The sequence below is a fragment of the Miniopterus natalensis genome, chromosome 2, assembly GCF_054644295.1.
Source record: "Miniopterus natalensis isolate mMinNat1 chromosome 2, mMinNat1.hap1, whole genome shotgun sequence".
Classification (NCBI taxonomy): domain Eukaryota; kingdom Metazoa; phylum Chordata; class Mammalia; order Chiroptera; family Miniopteridae; genus Miniopterus; species Miniopterus natalensis.
Window position 1 is genome coordinate 71,698,841 of NC_142082.1, and position 26,893 is coordinate 71,725,733.

At 36.7% G+C, this 26,893-nt stretch overlaps 1 protein-coding gene across 1 annotated transcript; it reads left to right on the top strand.

Moving 5' to 3' along the window:
* Positions 1 to 15,707: 15,707 nt before the first annotated feature.
* Positions 15,708 to 24,909, top strand: FAM216B (family with sequence similarity 216 member B). Its single transcript, XM_016205382.2, has 3 exons — positions 15,708 to 15,806; positions 18,050 to 18,170; positions 24,725 to 24,909. Exons 1-3 carry the CDS (start codon positions 15,708 to 15,710, stop codon positions 24,907 to 24,909), a joined length of 405 nt encoding a protein of 134 aa, XP_016060868.2.
* Positions 24,910 to 26,893: the final 1,984 nt, after the last annotated feature.

Here is a 26,893-nt window from a genome sequence, read left to right on the forward strand (position 1 = left end):
ATCTTCTGCACAGGAGAGGTCAAAGGAGAGTGTAAGTTGGTGGTAAAAGAAAGAAAAAAGAACGACTTCATGAAAAAAAGGGAGCCTCAGTCTTTTTCCATCTCCCTTCTATCAAGGTTATGCAGATAAGGGCAATAGCACTCATAGTAAGAGCTACCAATATGGAGGCAGCATACCAGAGTGGTAAGCAGAACTAGCCAATCTGTGTTTAAATCCTGAGGCTACTACTTTATAGCTATATAACTATGTAACTATATAACTATATAACTATAACTATATAGCTATAGGACTAGATAGCTACATGACTGAGATGTTAAACCTTTTTATGCCTCAGGTTATCTACCAAATAGGACTAATAGTACTTAGTTTATAGGGTTGATATGAGGATTAGACTTGTGTTTAACACCTAAGCACTATGCAAGTTTACCATGGATCAAACACTAGCTATATCTCAGGCTTCATTATCTCATTTAATGCCTCAAAACAACCCTAGTATTGTGCAAATAGAATATTGTGGAACCATTCTGAAAACTCAGGTTTTTCTGATTCAAGAATCTGATATTTTCATTTCTGGGCTTCACTGTCCCTAACTTGATCTCAAAATAACTGAGGAGCCTGACTCAAAAGTGTGAGCGAACTGTCAAACCAGAGATGGTAACATTACTTTTGTATTTGGAAGGACTGAAGATGATGACCACAAAGCCTAATCTCCTACATTGGATGGAGCAAGATGTGGAGAGCAGCTAAACCTGGAAGCTGGCCGGGACTCAGGCAGGAGAAAGGCTGTGCCCTGAAGACCCTGAGAAACCTTGTCCGGGGAAGAGGCAAAGCCGTGTCTGGATACAGGTTCCTCCTGTCCATTGTGTAGGCTGACACGCTGGCTTGAACAACATGTTCTGCCAAAGGCTAGGATATGTGATCAGCAAACAACAGTCAGGTGCCAGCTTCCGTGTACAGTGGGTGCAGCGTATAACAATAGAAAACCCCCAAAATGTTGTTCTGGGTGCAGCAAAGCAGTATGTTCTGAGAAAGCTTGCCAAGGGATTGTTTTTGTCCCTTTCAGCTACTTGCAGTTTCCTTGAAGAACTGTTACCATGATGTATATAATAAAGATGCTGAGCTTGCTCAGGGTCACTGTCTCTCCATCCGAGGGCAGTGTCCCACCTGGCCCCAGCTTTAATTGTTTTATATGTCTCTGTGTATTTCTTAATCTCCCGCTGCTTCCTCTCAGGATCCCCCACTTCCCCATGCAGGTCGCGGCAGCAAGAGGCCAGAGTTTTGATGATTATGACAAGTTAAAGAGCAGAATGTTAGAAAGAAGAAGGAGGGGCAACTATAAGAGGCAGCATCATAAAAGATTTGCAGGTCAGCTTCACCAGATGAGCTGTTTGGAACTGGATGACTAGATCCAAATGCAGTAACACAAGAAGGGGAAGCAAGGATGAAAAGCCCTTTCTTGTAACCTGAGAGAAAAATAAAGCTGTGTCTCATTAAGCTACTCTTCTCTGGGTTTATATTTCATAAGTGATAAAGATTTGAAGGACTCAAATAAGGGATTCAATAGCTGAAGAAGACCCAGCAAAAGTGGCAAAGAAGGAAGATAAGCAACAGCCTGGTGGGGAATTCAGTTGCAAAATGGATTTCAATCTACAGGTGGTCCCGGATTTACAACGGTTCAAGTAGAGATTTTTGGACTTTATGACAGTGTGAAGGCAATACACATTCAATAGAAACTGTGATTTAACATCAAAAACTTTGATTTTGAATTTCTATCTTTTCCTGAGCTAGCCATATGATACACGATGCTTCTGTACTGCTGAGCAGCGGCAGTAAGCCTTAGTTCCCAGTCAGCTGTGCAGCCACGATGGTGAACAGCCCATATTATATTGTGCGTTCACTGTGTTAGATAATTTTGCCCTACTGTAGGCTAATGTAAGTATTCTGAACACTTTTAAAGTAGGCCAAGCTAAGCTATGATGTTCAATAGTTAAATATATTAAATGCATTTTTTTCTTAATAATATTTTCAATTAACAATCAGTTTATCCTGAAGTAACCCCATCATAAGTTGAGGAGCATCTGTACTACATCTACAATTTGGGCTGCAAGGGATTTTCTTTGGGCTATTAATAGTAATTCTGGGAAACATTTCTGTCAAAAGTCTCTGGCCCAATTTTATGTTTTTGAAATCTCTTGATTAACTAATGGTACTCTCAGTTGTACTGTATGTTTTCCAATGTGGGTATGCTCCCAAACTATTTATGCTATTGTACTTGTTATTGTAATTACATGCTTAATTAAATATTACATAAACTGATTAAAAGAGTAATCAGCCAGCTATTTGTCTTGTTTTGGTTAATAGTCCTTCTATATCTGCCTACCTGGGGGTCTTCTAAAAAAATGGAACTATTATAAAGCTTACACATAAAATAAAAGAAATTATTGAAGGAACTATTTTTAATCTGGAGAGGAAATGACTTAGAGAGACAGAATTGTTAATTTCACACATATAAAGAACTCTCGTGTTTGAGGATAATTAAGTTCATCTATGAGAGTCCATGGAGGATATTCTAGAATTAGCTCTTAAACAACTTGAACAAAATGTACTAAAGAAAACAAGGTACAGTAGACAGAGTAAAAGTCTTAGTGTTAGGCAGCGTCTGACATTGGCCTGCACCAGTGTCCACTCCAAGAGGCCTCAAAAACAATACACCAAGTGGTCAGCTTCAGACAATATCAGAGAAGGATCCAAGAAGCCTCATGAGTGGCATATCCAAAAGGAGATCACAGCATGCACTAGACCCTGCTGAGGAAAATTTCACTGAGTGTGATCAGCATCTGTACAGCATATATTGTGGTCAAGACCAATCCTCACAGTCAGCCAGCCTGAGGGTCAATCCCACACACTAAAAAGCCAATAACAATCAAGACTCAATTACAATAGGAAGGTTCACATAACCCACACAAGGGACCTTCCTGGAGCACCCAGCTCAGATGACCAAGGAGACTGCACCACTGGGAACCCACAGGACACCTACTACATAAGACCACTCTACCAAAACTGGGGGACATAGAAGATCTACCCAATACATAGAAACAAACACAAAGAGACAGTCAAAATGGGGAAACATGCCACAAATGAAAGGACAAGAAGAAATCGCTAGAAAAAGAGTTAAATGAAATAGAGGCAGGCAATATACCAGATATAGAGTTTTAAAAAATGGTTATAAGGATGCTCAAGGAACTTATTGAGAACTTCAACAAAGAGATAGCAAGCATAAAAAGGACATAGAAACTATACAAAAGGACCAGTCAGAAATAAAGAACACAATATCTAAAATGAATACATGAGAAGGAATAAAAAGTAGGTTAGATGAAGCAGGTGATTCAATAAGAGATTTGGAAGACAAGGTAGTAGAAAACACCCAATCAGAGTAAAGAAAAAAAGAATTTAAAAAATGAGAAGCTTAAGGTTTCCCTGGCCCAACATGAATCGCAACAACATCCACATCATAGGAGTGCCAGAAAGAGGAGAGAGAGAGCAAAAGATCAAGAACTTATTTAAAGGTATAATGACTGAAAACTTCCCTAACCTAGTGAAGAAAAAAGACACACAAGTCCAGGAAGCCCAGAGAGTCCCAAAAAAGATGAACCCAAAGAGGTCTACACCAAGAGACATAATAATTAAAATGGCAAAGGTTAAATACAAAGAAATAATCTTAAAAGCTGCAAGAGAAAGACAGTTAGTTACTTACAAAGGAGCTCCCATAAGATTGTCACTTGATTTCTCAACAGAAATATTTCAGACTAGAAGGGATGGGCATGAAATATTCAAAGTGATGAAAAGCAAGGACCTACAACCAAGACTATTTTACCCAGCAAAGTTATTATTTAAAATAAAAGGGAAAATAAAGAGCTTCCCAAACAAGAAAAAGAAAAATGAGTTCAGAACCACCAAACAAGTATTATAGGAAGTGTTAAAGAACCTTCTTTAAGAAGAAGAAAAAGAAAAAACAACAACAGAGGAATATAGTGAAAAGAATAAAATGTCTATAAACAATGAATGGATTAACAATGAGATACCTTGAAACAAATGAAATTGAGAACACAATAACCCAAAAATTTATGGGACACAGCAAAAACAGTCCTAAGAGGGAAATTCATACCATTTCAGGCCTCCCTCAAGAAAAAAGAAAAATCTCACCCTGGCTGGTGTTGCTCAGTGGTTAGAACATCAGATCATGGAGCAAAAGGTAGTGGGTTTGATTCCTAGTCAAGGGCACTTACCTGGGTTGCAGGTTTGATTCCCAGCCCCAGTCGGGGTGCTCGGGGAAGGTAACCAATCAATGTGTCTCTCTCACATCGATGTTTCTCTCCCTCCTTCTTCCTCTCTCCCTTCTGCTCTCTAAAAATCAATGGAAAAAATATCATTGGGTGAGGATTAAAAAAGAAAAAAAGAAAAAAGAAAAATATCAAATAAGCAACCCACTTTGCACTTAAAGGAACTAGAAAAAGAACAACGTAAAAAGGCCAGAGTAAATTTAAAAAATAATAATAATAAAGATCAGAGATGAAATAGAGTCTAAAAAAACAATGCAAAAGATCACTGAAACCAAGAGCTGGTTCTTTGAAAAGATAAACCAGATTGACATAACTTTAACCAGACTCATCAAGAAAAAAGAGAGAGGACCCAAAAAATAAAATGAAAAATTAAAAAGGAGAAGTAGAAGTAACAACTGGCACCAAAAAAATACAAAGGATTGTAAGAAAATGTTTGGAACAGCTATATGCAACAGATTGGACAATATGAAATAAATTGATAAATTCCTAGAAACATACAATCTTCCAAAACTGAATCAGAAAATCTGATAGAGCAATTACAACAAGTGAAATTAAAGCCGTAATTTAAAAAAACTCCCAACAAACAAAAGTCCTGGATGAGATGGCTTCATAGGTGAATTTTATCAAATATTCAAGGACGAACTAATACCTATCATTCTCAAACGATTCCAAAAACTTCAATAGGAAGGAATGACTCTCAAGTTCATTTTACGAGGCCAACGTTATTCTAATTCCAAAACCAGATAAAGACACTACAAAGAAAAAAATATATAGGACAATATCCCTGATGAACATAAATGCTAAAATCCTCAAAAAAATATTAGCAAATAGGATCCAGCAACACATTAAAAGGAATATACACCATGATCAAGTGGTATTTATCCCGGGTTTGCAAGGTTGGTACAATATGCACAAATCAATAAACATGATACACCAAATAAACATAATGAAGCATAAAAATAACTTGATTATATCAATAAGTGCAGAAAAGGCATTTGATAAAATCCAGCACCCATTAATGATGGAAATTCTCAGCAAAATAAGAATAGAAGGATCCTACCTTGACATAATAAAAGCCATATATGACAAGCCCTCAGTCAATGTCATACTCAATAGGCAAAAACTAAAATAGTTTTCCTCAAGATCAGAAACAAGACAGGGGCTTCCACTTTCACCACTTTTATTCAATGTAGTACTGGAAGTTCTAGCCTCAACAATCAGACAGGAAGAAGAAATTAAAAAGCATCCAAATTGGAAAGGAAGAAGTAAAATTATCATTATATGCGGATGACATAATGCTGTATACATAGAAGCCTAAAGATTCTACCAAAAACTACTAGAACTAATAAATGAATTTAGTAAAGTAGCAGGATACAAAATAAATATCCAAAAATCAGTTGCATTTATATACACCAATAATGGACTATCAGAAAGCGAAACTAAAAAAACAATCTCACTTATAATTACATAAAAAAAAACACCTTGAAATAAATTTAACGAAGGATGTAAAAGATCGGTATTCAGAAAAATTATAAGAAATTGAAGAAGGTATAAATAAGTGAAGTATATACCATGTTCATGGATAGGAAGAATTAACATCATTAAAATGTCCATACTACCCAAAGCAATCTATAAATTCAACACATTTCCTATCAAGATACCAACGGCATCTTTCACAGAACTAGAACAAATATTTCAAAACTTTATACGAAACCACAAAAGACCTAACAGCCACAACAATCTTGAGAAAGAAGAACAAAGTTGGAGGAATCATGCTACCTGGTATCAGGCTATACTACAAGACCATAGTAACCAAAACAGCATGACACTGGAATAAAAATAGACATGTAGATCAATGGAACAGAATAGAGCGCCCAGAAATAAACCCACACATTTATGATCCATTAATATTTGACAAAAGGTGCAAGGACATACAATGGGTAAACACAGTTATTTCAATAAGTGGTGTTGAGAAAAGTGGAAAAATACGTGCAAAACAATGACTCTAGATCATGTTCTTACACTATACACAAGAATAAACTCAAAATGGATTAAAGACTTAAATGTAAGACTCAAAACCATAAAAATCCTAGAAAAAAAACATAGGCAGTAAGATCTCAGACATTTCTTTTAGCAATATGTTTTCTGATATAACTCCTCATGCAAGAGAAGGAAAATGTTAAAAATTTAAAAATGGGACTACATCAAACTAAAATGTTTTTGCACAGCAAAGGAAACCACCAACAAAATGAGAAGACAACCCACTGAATGGGAGAACATTTTTGCCAGGGATACATCTGTAATGAATTAATATCCAAAATTTATAAAGAACTCAGACTACTCAACACCAAAAAAAATAAACAATTAAGTTAAAATATGGGCAAAGACTAGAACAGACATTTCTCAAAAAAAGAACATACCAATGGCCAGTATACATATGAAAAGATGCTTCATGTCACTAATCAAACAAATGCAAATTAAAACCATATGAGATATCATCTCACACCTCTCAGAATGACTATCACCAATAAATCAACAAACAAGTGTTGACGGGGATGTGGAGAAAAGGGAACCCTTGTGCACTGTTGGCAGGAATGCAGATTGGTGCAGCCACTTTGGAAAACAGTATGGAGTTTCCTCAAAAAATTAAAAATGGAGCTGCCTTTTGACCCAATGATTCCACTTCTGGGAATGCATCTGAAGAAACCCAAAAAACGAATTTGAAAGAATATATGCACTCCTATGTTCACTGTGGCATTGATTATAATCCCCCAGATTTGGAAGCAGCCCAAGTGTTCATCAGTTAGATGAGTGAATAAAACAGCTATGATACAATTACACAATGGAATACTTCTTGGCCATGAAAAATAGGAAAAATCTTAACCTTTTGCAACAGCATGGACAGACCTGGAGAATATTACACTAAGTGAAATAAGCCTGTCAGAGAATGACAAATGCCATATGATTTCACTGATATGTGGAATCTAGTGAAAATAAACAAACAAAATAAAAACAGAAGACATCTGTAATACTGTCAACATTAAAGATAGATAAAAAAAGGAAACAGACTCGTAGATATAGAGAACAGACTGACAGCTGCCAGAGGGGAGGGGTTAGGGGGGCTGAGTGAAAAAGGCGAAGGGATTAAGCAAAAAAGAACAAACTCATAGATACAGACTACAGTGTGGTGATTACAAGAGGGAATAAAGGGAGGTAAATGAAGGCAAAGGGGGACAAATGGTGACAGAAAGAGACTTGACTTTGGGTGGTGAATACACTATGCAATATAGAGATGATGTATTATAGAATTGTACACTTGAAACCTATATAATTTTATTAACCAATGTCACACCAATAAATTCAATAAAAAATAAAATAAGCCCAGCAGTGTGGCTCAATGGTTGAGTGTTGACTTATGGACCTGGAGGTCACGGTTCGGTTCCCAGTCGGGGCACATGCCCGGGTTGCAGGCTCAATCCCCAGTGGGAGATGTACAGAAAGCAGCTGATCGATGATTCTCTCTCATCATTGATGTTTTTGTCTCTCTCCCTTCCTCTCTGTGAATTCAATACAAACATAATAATAACAATAATAATAACATAAAATGTTATTGTATTCAGCTTAAAAGTGCCTTAGTTTCTGACAAACATATTAAATCTTGGTTCTACCTTGAATATTATATGTAAACTGTCAAGTTACTTCTCCAAGCCTCGATTTTGTTTCTTCATAAAACTGTTGTAATAACATTTATCTCAAAGCATTTTTAAAAATAAATAAAATAGTCTACTTTAAGTTTCTCGCACAGTTCCTAGCACATATTAGACACATAATAAATAGTAGTTCTCTTCCTCATCTTTTTTCCTGTCCCTGGAGATGTGAAACCTAAAAAAGACAATTATCTGTTTAAATACACTACATCTTAATGTTTTGATAGCTTAAGAGGTAAATAGAACTATATAAAAATTCCATCTGGATAAAATCCTCACCTAGCTGCAGACCCTGTTGACACTGTTTCTTACCTATTTAAAGCCATTTATCTCTTTCTTTCTGTGTAGCAGCTCTCCACATTTAAGATTGGATAAATATCTTTTAGCTTCCAGGAAGGTCAACCCTGCCCTTGGTGTAGGAGTTGGCCTAAATCCAGTCCTTTGTGGCGTATTATATTACCTTTCAGCTAATATTTACTCCATCGCCATGACCTTCCTGAGAAGAATATCCTTCCTGCCCCATTGATTTTGGACTTGGAAGGTAGTAGAAGTGGGATTTTGCCAATTCCAAGCAGAGGCTTTCATCTCAGGGAGCTTGTGACCTTGGCCACAGTGACATATGCCCTTGGGTAGCCCAGGCTTCTTAAGAATGAGAGATACATGGAGCAGCTTTCCTGGCTGACCTGCCACCTTGCAGCCTATAGCAGGGCCATCATCCCAGCTGACCTGAAGATATATGAGAGAGAAGTAAATGTGTATTACTGTATGTCCCTGAGATGACTTGTGGTTGTTTGTTCAGCAGTAATAGCAATGACTAACTGATATACCTTGCTTATGAAATATTAGTTAAAAGCAGCTGAGCAGCTACTGGGAGAGAGTTTTCTTCTCTGATAAGGGAAAGGTGCATGAAGATAAACTCTCAGCTTAGATTCACGTCTTGACTTTGACTGAAGTAGCAGCTTATGACCATGAGAAAGCCAAGGGATGCATAGATACCAGCCCAGAATCGCTGACCCAATACCACCACCATTTTGCTTCACTTATTATAAAGTGACAAGACTAAATGCTCTTTATTTGTTTGGCATCTCTGGTATAGGGAACCGAATGTTTCTTACGTGATATATGCCAACACAGAAACCTAGAATGACCTAATTCTAAGATTCTGGTTTTTATAACATAAGCTAACATATTTGACAATTCTAATAATTATTTCTGGTTAGTGACTAGATGTTATACGTTATATTGTCACTTGTGACTTCACTGGCTCATTCAGTCAGCATGACCTGCTAATTCACCAGACACCCAAACATGTAGGGTGTCCTTCCTGGGAACCATAGTTCCCTTAACCATAGGTACATTCCCTTCAGAGAATCTTCATTGAAATTTCCCATGTGTAGCATGAGTCACTTCTTGAACCTTTTCTATTTATCCATCCTTAATGGGTTCTCATGACCCTCCCTGTTTCCTTAGCACATCTGGGCCAAATATATATAAAAGTGAGATTCCTATGCAAAAGGGAAAAGGAAGTGAAAAGAGCCCTTTCCTTTGGTTCCTCATTTCAGAAATAAACTAGTAGTACTAAAAGCACTGATGCTGAAGAGAGAATTCCTGAGTTCAGGTTCTAGTTCTACCATTTCCAAGTAGTGGAAATATGTTTAGGTTGTTTAACCTCTTTTTGTCTCCATTTCCTCATAGGCAGAAGAGAAATAATAATAGTATATACCTCATAGTACTGTATTGTTCAAGTTGCATTGCTAATCCATTGTCTAGTGGAAGATGGTGTTTTTAGTGAATCCCCCTTTTAAAAAAATCTGAATACATGTGGAAAGTATTTTCATGGGCAAGGACCCAAGCTTCAGAGCCATACCCTCTGTGAATTTGAAAATGCCTGGGCCACTTTGAAGACTGATGGGACTGGCCTGCTAGACGACCATTTGCATGGAGCCTTCCCAGGAGCCTCATTAGAAGGTCAGTGACTAGGTATCTTGCTAATATTCTGCTTGATTAATGGGTAATATCCTGCTTCAGAATTATGACCATAAGTCTTTGTGAAATTGAAACCTCTCCTTTAACCAGTCAGTATTTCAGATGGGAACAAATCGTACCCCAAGAACAGAAGGATTCAAGGCGCATGAATTTTGTCTGTGAATAATAGCTGCATAGGAGGGATAATTTTTTATTATAAAAATGTGTCTGTTGCTCAAGTTCCCTTTTACTTCCAGAGACCAAAAGGAGAAATCACAGACTTCAGGTAACCATGGGTTTGCGTCCTGGCCCTACTACTTAATAGCTATGCATAAGATCTGTTTTTAGAAGACTGGTGCTAATTCCTAATGCAAAATGCCTTTTTTTCTAAAGTCATACAATTTTTAAAAATACCCTGGCCTCAAGTCTAGAACTGTACATGAAGTCTCAGTGTATCTACTTTAGTTCCTTTTGATATCTTGCATCTTTCTTCCACAGAGTTTATTTGGAATTATAGAGTAAAAAATTAAACCTCTAGACATTTCCTCCTTAGTTATACTCCATTTTAGATTTTTTTGAAATCCTGAACTTTTTGGAGATCTGTTTTTTCAAAGTCCTTATAATATACAGGGATGGGCAAAAGTAGGTTTACATTTGTGAGTACATGAGACAATTTATTCTTGTATTATCATTTATTATTGTATTATTTTCCATATGAGCATTTATAAAGCTACTTTTGTCCACCCCTGTATATGACCATATCCAGCTTTTTCTTTGCTGATAATCACTGCTTCTAAGTGTCCAAAATAGTTTCCACTCACTGAAAGTGGCTCTTAGAGGCCAAATTGGGGCTCTAAATTTTCTTGTTTTTGAGACTAGGGATCCCTAAGGTATTGGTATATGTGAGAACTTTTGTTCTAGGATCTTGGATAAATAGGCATTTTCTGTGAAGAGATGAGAGGGAAAAACAGGATAATAGAAGATTAATCAACCCCTACTCCAGTCTTCCATCAAACAAGATTGAGCCCAATGGGCTATGTAGACCTATGAGAAAGCAGAGTTCAACAAAGACTATAAGACTCTGAATGGAGACACTCGGGAGTCTGGGTGACAAACAGCAGCACAGAAAGTGGGAAAGGGACTTCCTCTACTTCATTATTGTTCCCTGAGGCCCTCTGAGAGCTTGGGGTAGTCAAGGGCTGTGCCTGGCAGAGTTATCCCCATGAAGCTAAGGAGATCCCAGAGAAAGATATGAGCAGATCATTTCTTCTTGGGCTCATGTTTTTTGTTGTTTTTATTTTTGTTTTTTTAATTTTATTTTTCAATTACAGTTTATATTCAATATTATTTCTTATTAGTTTCAGGTGTACAGCATAGTGGTTACACAGTCATAGACCATACGGTGTTCCCCCTGATTTTCCAGTACCCACCTGGCACCATAAATAGTTATTACAATATTTTTTACTATATTCCCTACTCTGTACTTTACATTCCCATGACTATTTTGAAACTACCAATCTGTACTCTCAATCCCTACACCTTTTTCATTGGGCTCATGGTTTTCAAGAGAAGTATTCATCTCCATGATGTACAGTAATATTCTGCCTCGTCCTAAAGAATAGATTCTTTGAATTAGGGTTTAACCTCATCTTGAATTCCAATCATGAGTCCCTCTTCCTCACTTGCTAATAATGCCCATGAGTCGCATTTACTCTGCTATTCTATGAAAACATTTTATTACCCATGTTTGAAGCATTGGCATGTACTCAGAACAATGTCTTACGCATTGTATCCCATTGCTTTACCAATGCTTCAACTATGCACCTTTCCTACTGATAGTTAAAGTCTATTCTCTATAGCAATTAAGGGATGGGTGTTTCTTTTGTTTTTTTGTTTTTTGGGTTTTTTTTGCGGTCAGTTTTAAACTCTTCTGAAAAGTCTAGCTAAGGACTCTTTGTGAGAACAACTTCTTTTGTCCAAAACTGATTATATGCATTGTTTTGTCATTATTAAATCTTAAGATATTGTCCAAAGATGCATATCTCATTCTTTGACACCATCGATAGAGCTAGTTAGTTATCTTTTATTTTGTCTTTTCTTATGAAAATTCTAAACTTAAGCGGCATAGACAAACATTATATGTTTTAAGTCCTTCAGCCTTCTGCCTGACTTCATAGATCCTAGAGGTATCTCTCAGGTTTTAGGTGATGGTATCCCCATGTGTTGGATAGTGTTCATTGTCTCTCAGCTTTGTATTTAACCTTCTCTTTACCACAATAGTTGGAAGGCTGCAAGACACATTTTGAAAAATCCTTCACCAGCTGGCATCCACTGGGAGGTAGGAAAAGAAAACCTGGATACAAGGAGAAGCCATTTTCATGGCTTCTGCAGGCATCTGCGGCAGTGGAGGCAACAGCAAGCACATCAGCAACAGCAGCAGCAGGGGCAGTGACGGTGGTGATCACAAATGCAACATCCGCAGCTTTGGAAAGAACATAGAAGCAAGGGTGGCTGGTGGCTGGTGGGTCCTGGGTTCTGCTCAGGCAGTAGTGTCCCAACAGGAGCAGCCTCAGGGATGCAGTGTGCACGGGCTCTGGGTAAAATCATTTTCCCCTGTGTGTTCCAGCTCTAGGTGTGATCATATTTGAGTGTAATTACCAATGTTTGGATCAGCTAATCTTTCTTGTTTTGCTTCTCTGGCCTATTCGAATACTTTTGTAACAGATTCCTTACATCAAACTCCTTCTCCGTTGAACACCTAGACCTGTTTCTGTTTTTCTGATTGGGCAGAGACTAATGCACGCTGCTCTGAATCAGCATGTGTGGGTTCTGTCCCAGGAGGCATTTCGTCATTTCCTGGAAAAACATTCAATGAAGACTCAGTTGACAACGTCAACTCTGCATGCAGCTTTTCTTTATCTCTCAGTAGAGAATCACCAAACTTGCAGGTCCAGTGAGAGGTTTTGTGACATTTACTGGCATTTATGGACTCTTGTGTGTGCCATCTTTATTCCCCAGAAGATTTGCATTTAAATAATTTTAAAATGCAGACTTTTTGTATCTGTTGAGTCCTTCCTCCTTTAAGCTATACAATTTGTAAATCTTATCTCCCTGTGTTTTTCTTCCTCTTAGCCTCCAAGAATTTTTAATTTGTGGTTTTCTTTTGGCATGCTTCTTCTATTCTCTCTAAGGACTTTTTAATCTTTGCAGATAAAGCTGGCATTCATAGAGGATTCCCAAGAAAGAAAGGAAGTTTGTAAGAATAATGCTAGCCCAGGGGAAGGGATAGGATTGCTCTCATGAATCAGGTTAAAATATGAGACTTACGCTGAAGACATCAGTGTGGCGGGAATCTTGTGCCATAGGTTCATTACCATCATATGTAGCCTCTATCCAAGATCAAATACGGAAGATATACTCCTCCAAAAATTAAGAAAGGAACATTATCTTGAACTATGCGACAATTCCGTAGGTTACCACAGTCAAATTCATGCCTGTACCTTTATATTTAGGTTCTTTCATTATTCTGAGCAATGGGGGTGGGGACTACTAACTCCAAATCTGGGAAATATTCATGTAATGGCCTGTTGTTTCAATGGATTACTTGATCTTTAACATTCAGCCTCTCTGTCTCCATGTACTTTCCTCCCCTATGTCTGCATGTGACACAGATATGATAAATTTAGAAGTTGACGCATGATTAGACACTAAATTTGGAAGAAAAAAATTTAACTGTGCAGTTGAATGTTGTCCAGAAGCAGAAAAAGGCATGAGGCCAAATTCCCCCGGCTCTTTGTTTCATCACATGATGTTGCTTGGATATCAGCTTATCAACAGATTGAATTTTCACCCCCACCACTGCAAGAAGAAAGAGGCCTTGTAAAAAATTACTTGGAATATGAATGAAGGCTTTTAAAAAAGGGGGAGACAACAATACAAGGTAAGTTTCTTTTAAGCAAGCATGCTTTTTTTATTTCAGATATAAGTTATTTTGTAATTTTTTCCTCCTGAATTCCCATTTAATCAAACTTTGTCAGGTACAGACCACTTGAATAGGTAAGATGGGCTTTCTCAGCAATAGCTCAAGAAAAGCACACATAAATTGTTGCCATGAGAAATATCATCAGTCATTTTCTTATGCTATTTAAGAAAGGAAGAAATATTTCCAGCTTTGAAAAATATTTATGCTCTGCTCTACAGATCTGGAAAATGGGAGAAGGGATATTGAAGTGATTTGAGTACAGGACTTCTATCACAGAAGACATTAAAAGAATATATCTTGGTTATGGTTTCTGGAATGCACGTTGAAAGAAAACAGTATTAAATAAAATATTTATAGTTTGACTTATAAGTTCTTATCATGGAAACAAGATACATGGAGATACTGACTGATGTTTTCCTAACATATTTCTCTTTTGGAATGACTGAGCCTGAGGTCTGTGAACTCAGAACCAAAGTTTTCTCACATGTTAAAATACTTCTTAAGTGTGTGTTCATGTGTTCGCTTGTATGCATACATGTGCATGAGCATACAATAGAGTAGAGGAGAGAAAGAAGGAGCTGGAATAAAGTGAGAGCATTCCATATTCACGATCTCAGTTAATCACACAGCCTGATGAGGTAGGCATTGTTGCCAGGGGCAAAATTGTGAACAGAGGGGGAAATGCTCAGTGTTTCCATTCTGTGCCTTGGCAACCTCATTCCAATATGTCTATTCTTCTTAGATTGTTAATATTTTAATTATTATGTACTCCTCAGATTCTAAATCCTAAATTACATGGAAAGGAGTCTTACTCATAAGCAGGTGTGACTTCATTTTGTATCTTTGTCAGGCAAGTGGCAAAAAAATGTGGCTAGGTTTAATAGTTGCTTTTTAGTATGATGCTATAAAATTGCAAATCTAAATGTGCAAGAAATGGATAATGATGTAAAGGTATGCTATACTGCCACTAAATATGAGCTGGGAAAATGCATAATACGTAGAGCATGATCTCTCTTTTCTAAAATCACAAACAATGAACCCAGAAAAAATTAATAAAAGGAAATCAATCAAATTCCAACAATAGTTATGAGCAGTTAGATTATGGTTGATGTTATTTTTTTCAATTTTTAATTATTTCTGAATTTTCCATAATGATATCTATTAATTTTAGAATCAGAGAAGATAATAAATGTTTGAAAATTTCAATAAGTAACTGCTGTGACATGGTATGGCTCTACAAACCACCTGTTTCAAACAGAGTTAAGCACACAGACATAGGGCTCTGAATTATTCCTTCCATAAAAAAGAGATGAGAATAGAGCCCGGGCAGGGTAGCTGAGCTGGTTAGAGCATCGCCTGATATGCCAAGGTTGTGAGTTTAATCCCTGATCCCTGGTCAGGGCACATACAAACATCAACCAGTAAATGCATAAAAAAGTGGGACAACAAATCAATATTTCTCTCTCTCTCTCAAAAAATCAATTTAAAAATAATAAAATTTAAAAATGATGAGAATTAGGAAAAGCGTAGAACTAAGCAGTCTGGTGAGGTCCCTTACTTGGAAACATGTAAGAAAAATTCTCATTCTTTGAAAGACATAAGATTTATTTATTTACTTGCTTACTTATTTACTTAGGCGCATTCTCAAAATTGGCTGAACCAAATGCAATCTTACGCTGTGCCTTGTTGTCCCTGGGAGGTACAGGATAAAGAATGGGAGGAAAACGGAAAAGACAACGAAAGCCTCGGAATGGTGCACAGATTCCTTGCATTCGAGTCCCTCCGTCTGCCTGTGACACTTCATTAATGAAGGTACAGCCTTTATTCACAGATGAGGGGACCTTGACTGTCTCTCCTTCAAGGCTTGAGGAATCTCTATGTCTTCGTTTGGCCAGCGTTTGGGAGAACATTGAGCCTAGTGCAGCCCTCAGAGCAGGCTGAGAGTGTGTGAGGGAGTAAATGAGCGTGGCTGCCCTAACCCTAGGCCCACCCCGGCGACGGGAATCTCACTGACCGACTGCACTCTGGCTCCTGGCTAGAGAGCCAAGTTCGCTCCTTTCAGTAAAAATTAGTTCAAGTCATTCTCATCAACACTCTTTGTAAACATTTCAGTTCTCTGCCACCCCCTCAAAAAGGAATACGCAACTGGATAAGCATGTTAGAAATGTCATTGTTACTTCTTGTTTTGGAAGCTGATAGTTCTACTAAGGAAAAGTAGAGTTTTTCTTTTTATTAAATAAAACCATAACGTTTAAAGTTTTATCTTATATAATGGAAACTCCCATTGCATGTTGGAGTTTTGCTCTTGAAATTGGCTTGGAATTTTCATGTTATAGTGCTCTCAATCATTTGAAAAGGCTTAATTAGGAATCCATATTCTTCTTCAAATGTATTATCTTTGAAAACATTTAATTCAGAAACCCTAAAGCTGAAATGATGTCTCGAATTGTGAAGTACTTGGTTTTGCTGCTTTCACTCTGGACCTCAAAAACACACACAAAACAACCAAACAAAAACTGATCCACATATTTCAACTCCACACAAAATTTCTAACAGATAAAAGTCACTTTATTTTTATAAATAAATATCTTAGGTTTAGACTTAAAACATGGTTATCAACTAGATTTTAAAACTTTGTCATTGTTTTGATTTTTTTGGCCTGGGGTGAACTTATTTTATCTTGATTTTTCTAGAATGTTGATGTCACTATCTCAGTTTCCCCACCTGCATATAATAAGCACTTAAGATATATTAGGTGTATAATAGTAATTGAAGCCCAGGCCCTTTTGTTTTTCCCTAGAAGAGATGGCAGCCTCCTGAATGGTCTCCACACCAGTGGTCTGTTTTCCTTTAAGCTCATTCTCCACAGCAGGGCCAGAATGATCTTTCTAAAATGCAAATCTGGTCAGCTTAAGGTGTGACATTTTGGGGCTGGATAATTCTTTGTCTTAAGAGCTGGAGGTTCAGCAGCATCCCTGGCCTCTACTCACTGAATACCAGTAGCATCCCAAAAATTCCCCCAGACATTGCCAAACGTCTCTTGAGGGCCAAAATCACTCCTATTGAGAACCACTGCCTTAAAGACCTTCAATGGTTCCTCATAAAAAAAAAGGGGGGGGGGCAATCTTTAAACTCTTAACATAGCACAAAAGGTTTCCACAATCTTCCCCTGCCCAACTCTATAGCCTTTTCCAGCTCAGACTCTATATTCTGGCTAAAGTAAAGGAAAAGTCTGCTTCCCAATATATACAGATATGTGTGCCCTATAAGAAAAATTGTACCACTTTCTCCCTCTAATTAGCCCTTCTTTTTCTTCTAGTCAGATGGTTCTCAAATTTTAGTGTGCATGTATCAGAATTACCTGGAGGACTTGTTAAAGTTCAGAGTGCTGGGCCCCACCCCCGGAGTTTCTGATTCTATAGATCTGGGATAGTGCCTGAGAATCTGCATTTCTAACAAGTACCAGGTGATGCTGATGCCTTTTAGGACCAGGATTCTAGTCCCTTTAGGGACTTCCTATTCACCCTTAAGACTAGATGTGTTGATCTTCTCATTTAGGAACTTTCCTTGACTGCTGCACGCAGAGTTCCTTTTTCTTTCTGTTGAACCCTTAGCACATTACTCATCTATTCATCTGCCTATATCCCCTGCTTACTGACAACTCAGTGGAAAGTTCTCTTTTACCCATCCCGAGGCCTGGCATACTTCAGGGCCTGTGTAGATTCTCACAGCCTACCTTCCTCAAAAAGGACTATAATAGATACATTTTAAAAACTAAAAAATCCTTGGATCTCCCTCAGCCCAATACTTTGACCTACTTACCTAGAACCTTTTACTTAGCCATTTCACCTTTATTCAGGCCAGTGGAAGATTGTTTAAGTAAACTAAGTAAGGAAACGACCCAATTGTTGTTTTGTGAGAGAGGAGAGCGAGGAGTGAGTGTGAGAGCAAGAGTGAGAAGCATCTTATTTAGGGAAAGTCAGCTTTGAATACATCACACTCTTAACTCTATAAACTTCACCAACTCATCAGAATCACCTGCTGTGCTTTGATAGGACCTAACCCGGGGGCAGCAGCGCTACTTTTACAGCATCATGAGGATTTACAACTCCAGGTCCCAGTGGGAGGCCCTGCAGACCCGCTATATTCACAGCCTTCAGCTCCAGCAGCTGCTTGGTGAGTTTAACTACCTGACCTGGACCAAATGCCTCAAGAAGGGACTCTTGCACTGCAGCCAGAAGTCAAGTTTCCTGATAAAAAAAATTCAAGCAGAATGTTCTCTGTCAATGGCTATTTTATCAATGTGGTTTTTTTAAAAAAAGTATTCCAGACATTAGAAAGCAAGGTTCTATGCGTAAATTAAGAGGGTTTAAAGAAATTGGAGGACAGATTATTATGAAATGTCAGCAACTCTGAGATTTACAGGAACTTGATCTAGTGGAAACAGCCATGGCCTCAGGCAGATGGTCTGGGCTCAAACCACAGCTCAGCCCCTTGCTGGTTGTGTGAACTCAAGAGATTTGGTTTACTCACAACAGGAATATTTATACTGTTGAACATTTACCATGTTCCAGACATTGTGTGGGGAGCTCTACATGTACTTTCTCATTTTCTCCCCACTTCACAGCTGTGGGAAACTGCAGCTCAGCAGGTTACATAACTTGATCAAGATCACACAAATAGTAAATGTCAGTTAGGACCATGGCCTACAAAGGTTATGAATTTTCATCCCCATGCTATGCTCTCCCTCCTCTTTCATGAACCTTGTGGGATTTTATGAAGCACAAATGAAATAATGGTTCTGAAAGACCTTCATAGGTCATAAGCGACAACCTACAGTAATTGTTGTGAAATCTCTTTTCTTCTCAAAAATGTTTTCAGTCTTCAGCTCCTCTCTATTACATACATCTCCTAACTCACATAGAGGTTTATTTATTTATTTATCTTCCTAAACTGTTATAGAATAGTGAGAAGCTAGGAAAACTCCTAAGCAAATGGAATAGGGAAACTGAGACAAGAAAGTTAAACATGGCCAAACAGTTTGGGGAGCTTGCAGGTAGCTTGTAAATAATAACAAGCCATTATCTTCCTCAACCAAGGACACTTGAGAGCAAAGACTAAATACTCCCCCTCACTAACTAAAAGAATGCAAGAAAGGAGGGGGAAGGGAAGGGGGAGAAGAGGAGGAATCTTAATGTAACTAGAGAATACATAACTTAAATCATCCTAAACTAACTAAGAGACAGCAGAGAGGAGGGAGGCGGGTGGAGGAAGAGCACAGTCTTATCTCATCCCACTGTTTAAACAGAGAAGCCAGCAATTTTGGGATTGAATTGCCAGGGTCTTCTCGTAAATTCTGGGAAAGCCATAACAAAGTAAAAGGGAAAGAGACCTTCAGAGTTAACCTGTACCAGGATATCTAGCAGAGAAATTTAAAAATCTGTAGGACAGAAAAGTATGTAAGGCAGAAACCGCCCACCACACTCACTCTTCAGATTAGCTGAGAGCCCATCCGTGCTTCCTGTTGGATGATAGATTTGCTTCCTTTACTTCTTTAATAAATTTGCATGCTTTACATTCTTTAATAAATTTGCTTTAACACAACTCAATTATCTGGAGTCATTTGTTTAAATTCATTTATATGAAAAGAAAAGAACCAAGGAGGGGACAGCCCTTTCCCTTCAACTCAGGGGGCTGTCCCATAGCACCTTTCCTGGTGTTTTGGGTGCCTGTAACAAAACTATTCATTTTGCGTTAGCACATCTACTTATACTGTTATTTCTGTATTTGTACAAAAAGAAAAGATCTTTTTGCAAGTGATTTAATAACAAAAACAATAACAGTAGCTATCTTTTATTAGGTCTTCCTATGTGCCAGCTACTGCTCTAAGCATGTTGCAAATATTATCTTACTTAAAATTCAAACATGTTTACATGGTGGATGCCTTTATAACTCACATTTTCCACAAGAGAAACTGAGACATGGATAAGTTAAAAATTTGATAAGGGTCATGTAACTAATAAATGGCAGAGTCAGGATTCAGCTGGTCACAATGATTGAAGTGTAGCAGAAACATCATCTAGTGGCTTTGTAAAACTACTTAGAAGCCAATGAACCTAGAAGCAGAATAATCAATGTTTAGTGCACATAAAATCCACCTCTGTATGTTATTAAAATGCAAATTTTCCAAACCTCACTTTCCAAGTTTCCGATTTGAAACGTATTGCGAGTAGTACCAGAAATCTGCATTTTAAAAAAGCATTATCATTTACTTAATTTATTATATTTTTTATTGCATTTATTGAGGTTACACTGGTTAAAAAGTTACATATGTTTCAGGAGTACAATTCTATAATACATCATCTGTACATTGTATTATGTGTTCACCACCCAAAGTCATGTGTCTTTCCATCACCAGTTTTCCCCACTTGACTCTCTCCACCACCTTTCCCTCTGGTAGTGATCATATTGTTGTTTGTGTCTATGAGTTTTTGTTTGTTTTGCTTAACTCCTTAAGGTTTTTCACCCAGCCCCCAGTCACCCTCTCCTCTGACAGCTGTCAGTCTGTTCTCTGTACCTATGGGTCTGTTTCTATTTTGTTTGTTTATTTTATTCATTAGATTACACTTATAAATGAAATCAAATGGTGTTTGTCTTTCTCTGACTGGCTTATTTCACTTAGCATAATACTCTCCAGGTCCATCCATGCTGTCCCAAAGGGTAAGATTTCGTTCTTTTTTTATAGCCCAGTAGTATTCCATTGTGTAAATGTACCACATCTGTTTTACCCATTCATATACTGAATCACACTTGGCTATTGTAAATAATGCTGCAATGATCATAGGGGTGCATATATTCTTTCAAATTAGTGTTTTGGGTTTTTGCGGTTATATTCCCAAAAGTGGAATTGCTGGATCATAAGGCAGTTCCATTTTTAATTTTTTGAGGCAACTCCATAAGGCTTTCCACAGTGGCTGCACCAATCTAACTTCCCCCCAAGAATGCACAAGGGTTCCCTTTTTTCCACATCCTCCCCGACACTTGTAGTTTGTTGATTTATTGATGATAATCATTCTGAAAGGTGTGAGGTGATATCTCATCATGGTTTTATTTTGCATTTCTCTGATGATTAGTGACTCGAGTATCTTTTCATGTGTCTACTAGCCATCTGTATGTCCTCCTTAGAGAAGTGTCTATTCAGGTTCTTTCCCCATTTTTTAAATTGATTTGTTTGGTTTTCTGGTGTTGAGTTTTATAAGTTCTTTATAAATTTTGGTTATTAACTCCTTATCAGATGTATCATTGACGAATATGTTCTCCCATTCAGCGGGTTGTCTTTTCATGTTATAGATGGATTCCTTTGCTATGCAAAAACTTTTTAGTTTCAGGTAGTCCAATTAATTTATTTTTCCTTTTGTTTCCCTTGCTCTGGTCTCTCTGTTGTGTTCTGTTGATCTATACGTCTATTTTTATGCCAGTACCATGCTGTTTCAGTTACTACGGCCTTGTAGTTGATGTGGTTTGATATCTGGTAGTGTGATTCCTCCAACTTTGTTTTTCTTTGTCAAGATTGCTGTGGCTGTTCTGGGTCTTTTGTGGTTCCAAATAAATTTTTGGAATATTTTTCTAGTTCTGTGAAATACATCATCGGTATTTTGATAGAAATTGTGTTGAATCTATAAACTGCTTTGGGTAGTATGGATATTTTAATGATGTTAATTCATTTTATTCAGGAACACAGTATATGCTTCCACTTATTTATAGCATCTTTAATTTCATTCTTCAGTACAGATCTTTTACATCCTTGGTTAAATTTATTCCTAGATTTTTGGGGGGTTTTGATTCAATTGTAAATGTCATTTTCTTTGTTTCCCTTTCTGAAAGTTCATCATTGGTGTATGCAAATGTAACTGATTTCTGGATATTTATTTTGTATCTGGCTACTTTACTGAATTCATCTATCAGTTCTAGTAGTTTTTTGTGGAATGTTAGGCTTCTCTACATACAGTATCTTGTCATCTGCAAATAATGACAGTTTTACTTCTTCCTTTCCAATTTGGATACCTTTTATTTCTTCTTCTTGTCTGAAAGCTGTGGCTAGGACTTCTAGTACTACATTGAATAAAAGTGGTGAAAGTAGACATCCCAGGTTTTTCTCATTCTTAAGGGAAATGCATTTAGTTTCTACCTTTTGAGTATGAGGTAAGCTGTGGATTTGTTGTACATGGCCTTTATTATGTTGAGATATATTTCCTCTATTCCCAATTTGCTGAGAGTTTTTATCATAAATAGGTGCTGGATTTTATCAAATGCTTTTTCTGCATCTATTGATATGACCAAGTTATTTTTATCCTTCATTTTGTTTATGTGATTCAATATTCACATTATTGATTTGTGGATATTGTATCAACCTTGCATCTCCAGAATAAATCCCACTTGATCATTTTCATGTATTACTGACTCTGGTTTGCTGGGGATAATATTTTGTTGGGGATTTTAGCATCTATGTTCATCAGGGATATTGGTCTATACTTTTCTTTCTTTGTAGTGTCTTTATCTGGTTTTGGAATTAGGGTAATGCTGGCCTCTTAAAATCAGCTTGGGATATTCCCTTCTCTTAAAATTTTTGTATAGTTTGATAAGGATAGATGTTAGTTCTTTCAATGTTTGGTAAAATTCACTTGTGAAGCCATCCAGTCCAGGACTTTTGTTTGTTGTGAGTTTTTTGATTACTGATTTGATTTCATTAATTGTAATTGGTCTATTCAGATTTTTTTATTCTTTCTGATGCAGTTTTGGAAAATTGTATATTTCTGTGGAGTCAGTTGTTACTTCTTCTCTTTCATTTCTGAGTCTGGTTAAGGGTTTGTCAATCTTGTTTATCTTTTCAAAGAACCAGCTCTTGGTTTCATAGATCTTTCATGTGTTTTTTTTTTATACTCTATTTTATTTCTTCTCCTATCTTTATTATTTTTTACCTTCTACTCACTTTAGGCTTTGTTAGTTGTTCTTTCTCTAGTTCTTTTAAGTGTAAATTTATATATTTCTTGTTTCTTCAAGAAATGCTATGAATTTCCCTCTTTGGACTGCTTTTGCTCTGTCACATAGATTTGGGGGTTGTGTTCTCATTTTCATTTGTTTCAAGGTATATTTTGATTTTTTCTGTGATCTCATTGTTATCCCATTCATCATTTAGTAACATGTTATGGCAATGTTTTTGTGTACTTTTCAGTTTTTTTTCTTGTGACTGATTTCTACTTTCATACCATTTTGGTCAGAGAAGATGCTTGATATAATTTCAATTTTTTAAAATTTATTGAGACTTATTTTGTTTCCTAACATATGGTGTATCCTAGAAAATGTTCCATGTGCACTTGAAAAGAATGTATCTTCTGCTGCTTTGGGGTGAAATGCTCTGAAGATATCTGTTAAATCTATCTGATCTTGTGTGTCATTTAAGGTTACTGTTTCCTTGTTGATTTTCTTTCTGGAAGATTTATCCATTGATATCAGTGGGGTGTCAAAGTATTTTATTGTGACTCTGTTACAGTTGATCTCTCCCTTTATGCCCATCAAGATTTGTTTTATATATTTAGGTGCTCCTATGTTGGGTGCATAATGTTTACGAGGGTTATATCCTCTTGTTGGATTTCTCCTTTTATCATTATGCAGTGACCTTCTTTGTCTCTTATTATAGCTTTTGTTTTAAAGTTTATTTTGTCTGGTATAAGTATTGCTACTCCAGCTTTTTAAAATTTCCATTTGCACTAAAATATTTTTTTAAAGTATTATTAAAAGTGGCCTTAGCCAGATGATTGTGTAGGTGGTCTGCAGGCTGTATCTTAAAAATTAACAATTAACAGCATTAAACTGTCCATACCACCCAAAGTAATCTAAAGATTCAATGCAATCCCTGTTAAAATAGCATAAGCATATTTCACAGATCTAGAACAAATATTCCAAAAATTTATGGAACCAAAAAAGACCCCAAATAGCCTCAGAAGTTTTGAGAAAGAAGAACAAAGTTAGAAGGATCACAATATAGATATCAAATTATACTACAAAGCCATTGTAATCAAGACAGCCTGGTATTGGCACAAGAACAGACATATAGAGCAATGGAACAGAACAGAGACCTCAGAAATTGACCCATACCAATAACATCAATTTATATATGTGTGTGTAAATATATATATATATTGTTTAATACTCTCCGGAGGATATTTTTTCCATTGATTTTTTTAAAGAGAGACTGGAGGGGAGGGACGGAGTGGGAGAGAGACAGAAACATTGATTTGCTACCTCTCAAATGTGCTCCAGTGGGAAGTGGGGGCATCTTTAACACTGTTAAATAAATAAATAAATAAATAAATAAATAAATAAATAAATAAATACAGAGAGATTGAATATATCTGTTTCTGGATTGAAGAAAGTTTTGCTACTGATGATAATCAATTCACATGAAGATTCTTGGCTCAAGTTCCTGTCCAAATGATCTGTCATGATAATCAATAACTGTGTATTTATTAATCTACTGAATGATAAATGCAAACGAAGAAAAACATACTTCCTGTCTTAATAAATCATACAATCTGGATATGCTAAATACAATTGTTTCTATCCTGCAAAGTAGAAGAAATTTTGTGAATCTCTGAGTATTTGCAGTGTTGTTCACTTATTTGTTTTGTAAAATTGTTGACCTTAAAGTTTCTCTCACTTTTTCCCCCCAGGTTATATTACTCAACAGGAAGCCTTGACTTGTGCTGCTGTACTTAAAGATTCAACCAAGAAAGCCTCAGCCAAGGTAGTTCCTCAAAGAACCATCCCCCGAAGGGCTTCAGCCATGACAAGAACATGGCTACCAGCATTCCCTGTGTCTGTGGTTCTACCCAGGACCAAAAGTGCAAGGCTCTGATCTTTGAGAACCAAGACTTTACACAAGCTCTCAAACAGGCAGTTTGCTCATGTACCTGGCATCTAGCAAGTGTGTAGTGTATATTTGTTGAATGAGCATAAATAAAAACTCATACAAAACCACAAATAAAAATAATCTTTCTCCCATGAACATAAATTTTACCAGCAAGACAAGTTGAGAGGTTTAAGAGCAATGGAGCTAAGAGTAAATAAGCCTTTCACTTCACATATAATTTATAGAGTAAAATGGCATTTGAAGCTTTCAAAGTAAAAGCTTCTTTGGAATTAGATCCTCCCAGTGAAGTCCCAAGAACAGTGAAAGGGAAAAATTCATCAGAGGGTTCCAAATCCCCTATCACTGGATGACCATTCCCTGAAAGCTACCCACTGCACATATTGAAAACACCCAAACAAACACAGAGTTAACAGGGAGCAGGCAGGGCTTCTGAAGCCATATCTTCACAGCCATAACTGGACTATACATTTCCATGTCTTTCTTCCTTTTTTTTCTTCCCCATCAAGACACAACAATCAACTTGGCCCCAAATCTTCTGGTTCTAGCCAGGCTCAACAATCTCTTTGAGTTATCTTGAAACTTGGACTTATCCACCTGCCACATCTGGGTTCATTCTGCATGCTGTAATTGACCTTCACATGAGTAAGAAAATTCATCTTACTCCATGCAGCTAAAGATACACTCTCATCAGAACAAAAAATAGCACACACAAAAAAACAAATTTTAAGTCTAACCTTCCCACAGACTTGATGGTTTTAAGTAAAGCACAAAAGACTATGCAAACAAGCAAAAAATGAGCTTGTTCTTTGAAAAGATAAACAAGACTGAAAAACCTTTAACTAGACACATCAAGAAAAAAGAGAAAGGACCGAAATAAATAAAATCAGAAATGAAAGAGGAGAAGTAACAACTGAAACCACAAAAACACAACGGATTGTAAGAATATATTATGAACAACTATATGCCAACAAATTGGATAATTTGGAAAAAATAGATAAATTCCTAGAAACACACAAACTTTCAAAACTGAATAAGAAGAATTTAAAAAATTCTGAATAAACCAATTACAACTAATAAAATTGAAGCAGCAATAAAAAACTCCCAAGACAAAAGTCCTGGAATGAATGGTTTCATAGGTGAATTTTACCAAACATTGAAAGAAGAACTAATACCTCTCCTTCTGAAACTATTCTAAAAAAATTCAAGAGGAGGGAAAACTGCCAAGATGTTTATATGAAGCCAGCATTAACGTAATTCCACAGCCAGATAAAGACACTACAAAGAAAGAATTATAGGTCAATATCCATGATGAACATAGATGCTAAAATTCCCAACAAAATATTAGCAAACCAGAGTCAGTAATACATTAAAATGTATTACATACATCATAATCAAGTGGGATTTATTCTGGAGATGCAAGGTCAAATCAATAATGTGGATATTGAACCACATAAACAAAATTAAGACTAAAAATAACTTGATCATATTAATAGTTGCAGAAAAAGCATTTGCTAAAATCTCATATATGATAAAAACTCTCAGCAGAGTGAGAATGGAGGGAACATACCTCAACATAATAAAAGCCATATATGACAAACCCACAGCCAACATCATACTTAAAGGACAAAAATTAAAAGTGTTTTCCTTAATATCTGGAATAGACAAGGATGTCTGCTTTCACCACTTTTATTCAACATAGTACTGGAAGTCCTAGCCACAGCTCTCAGACAAGAAGAAATAAAAGGCATCCAAATTGGAAAAGAAGAAGTAAAACTCTCATTTTTGCAGATGACATGATACTATAAATAGAGAACTCTAAAGATTCTACACAAAAAACTACTAGAATTGATAAATTAATTCAATAAAATAGCAGGATACAAAATAAATATCCAGAAATCAGTTGCATTTGTATACACGAATGATGAACTATCAGAAAGGGAAACAAAGAAAACAACCCATTTACATTGCA

What these genes read in the sequence shown, in the direction of transcription:
- FAM216B (XM_016205382.2), top strand. Translation starts at nt 15,708, where the DNA reads ATGGGAGGAAAACGGAAAAGACAACGAAAGCCTCGGAATGGTGCACAG. An exon ending in GTGACACTTCATTAATGAAG is followed by an intron (nt 15,807 to 18,049) that starts GTACAGCCTTTA and finishes GTGCTTTGATAG; the next exon opens with GACCTAACCCGGGGGCAGCA. An exon ending in TCAGCTCCAGCAGCTGCTTG is followed by an intron (nt 18,171 to 24,724) that starts GTGAGTTTAACT and finishes TTTTCCCCCCAG; the next exon opens with GTTATATTACTCAACAGGAA.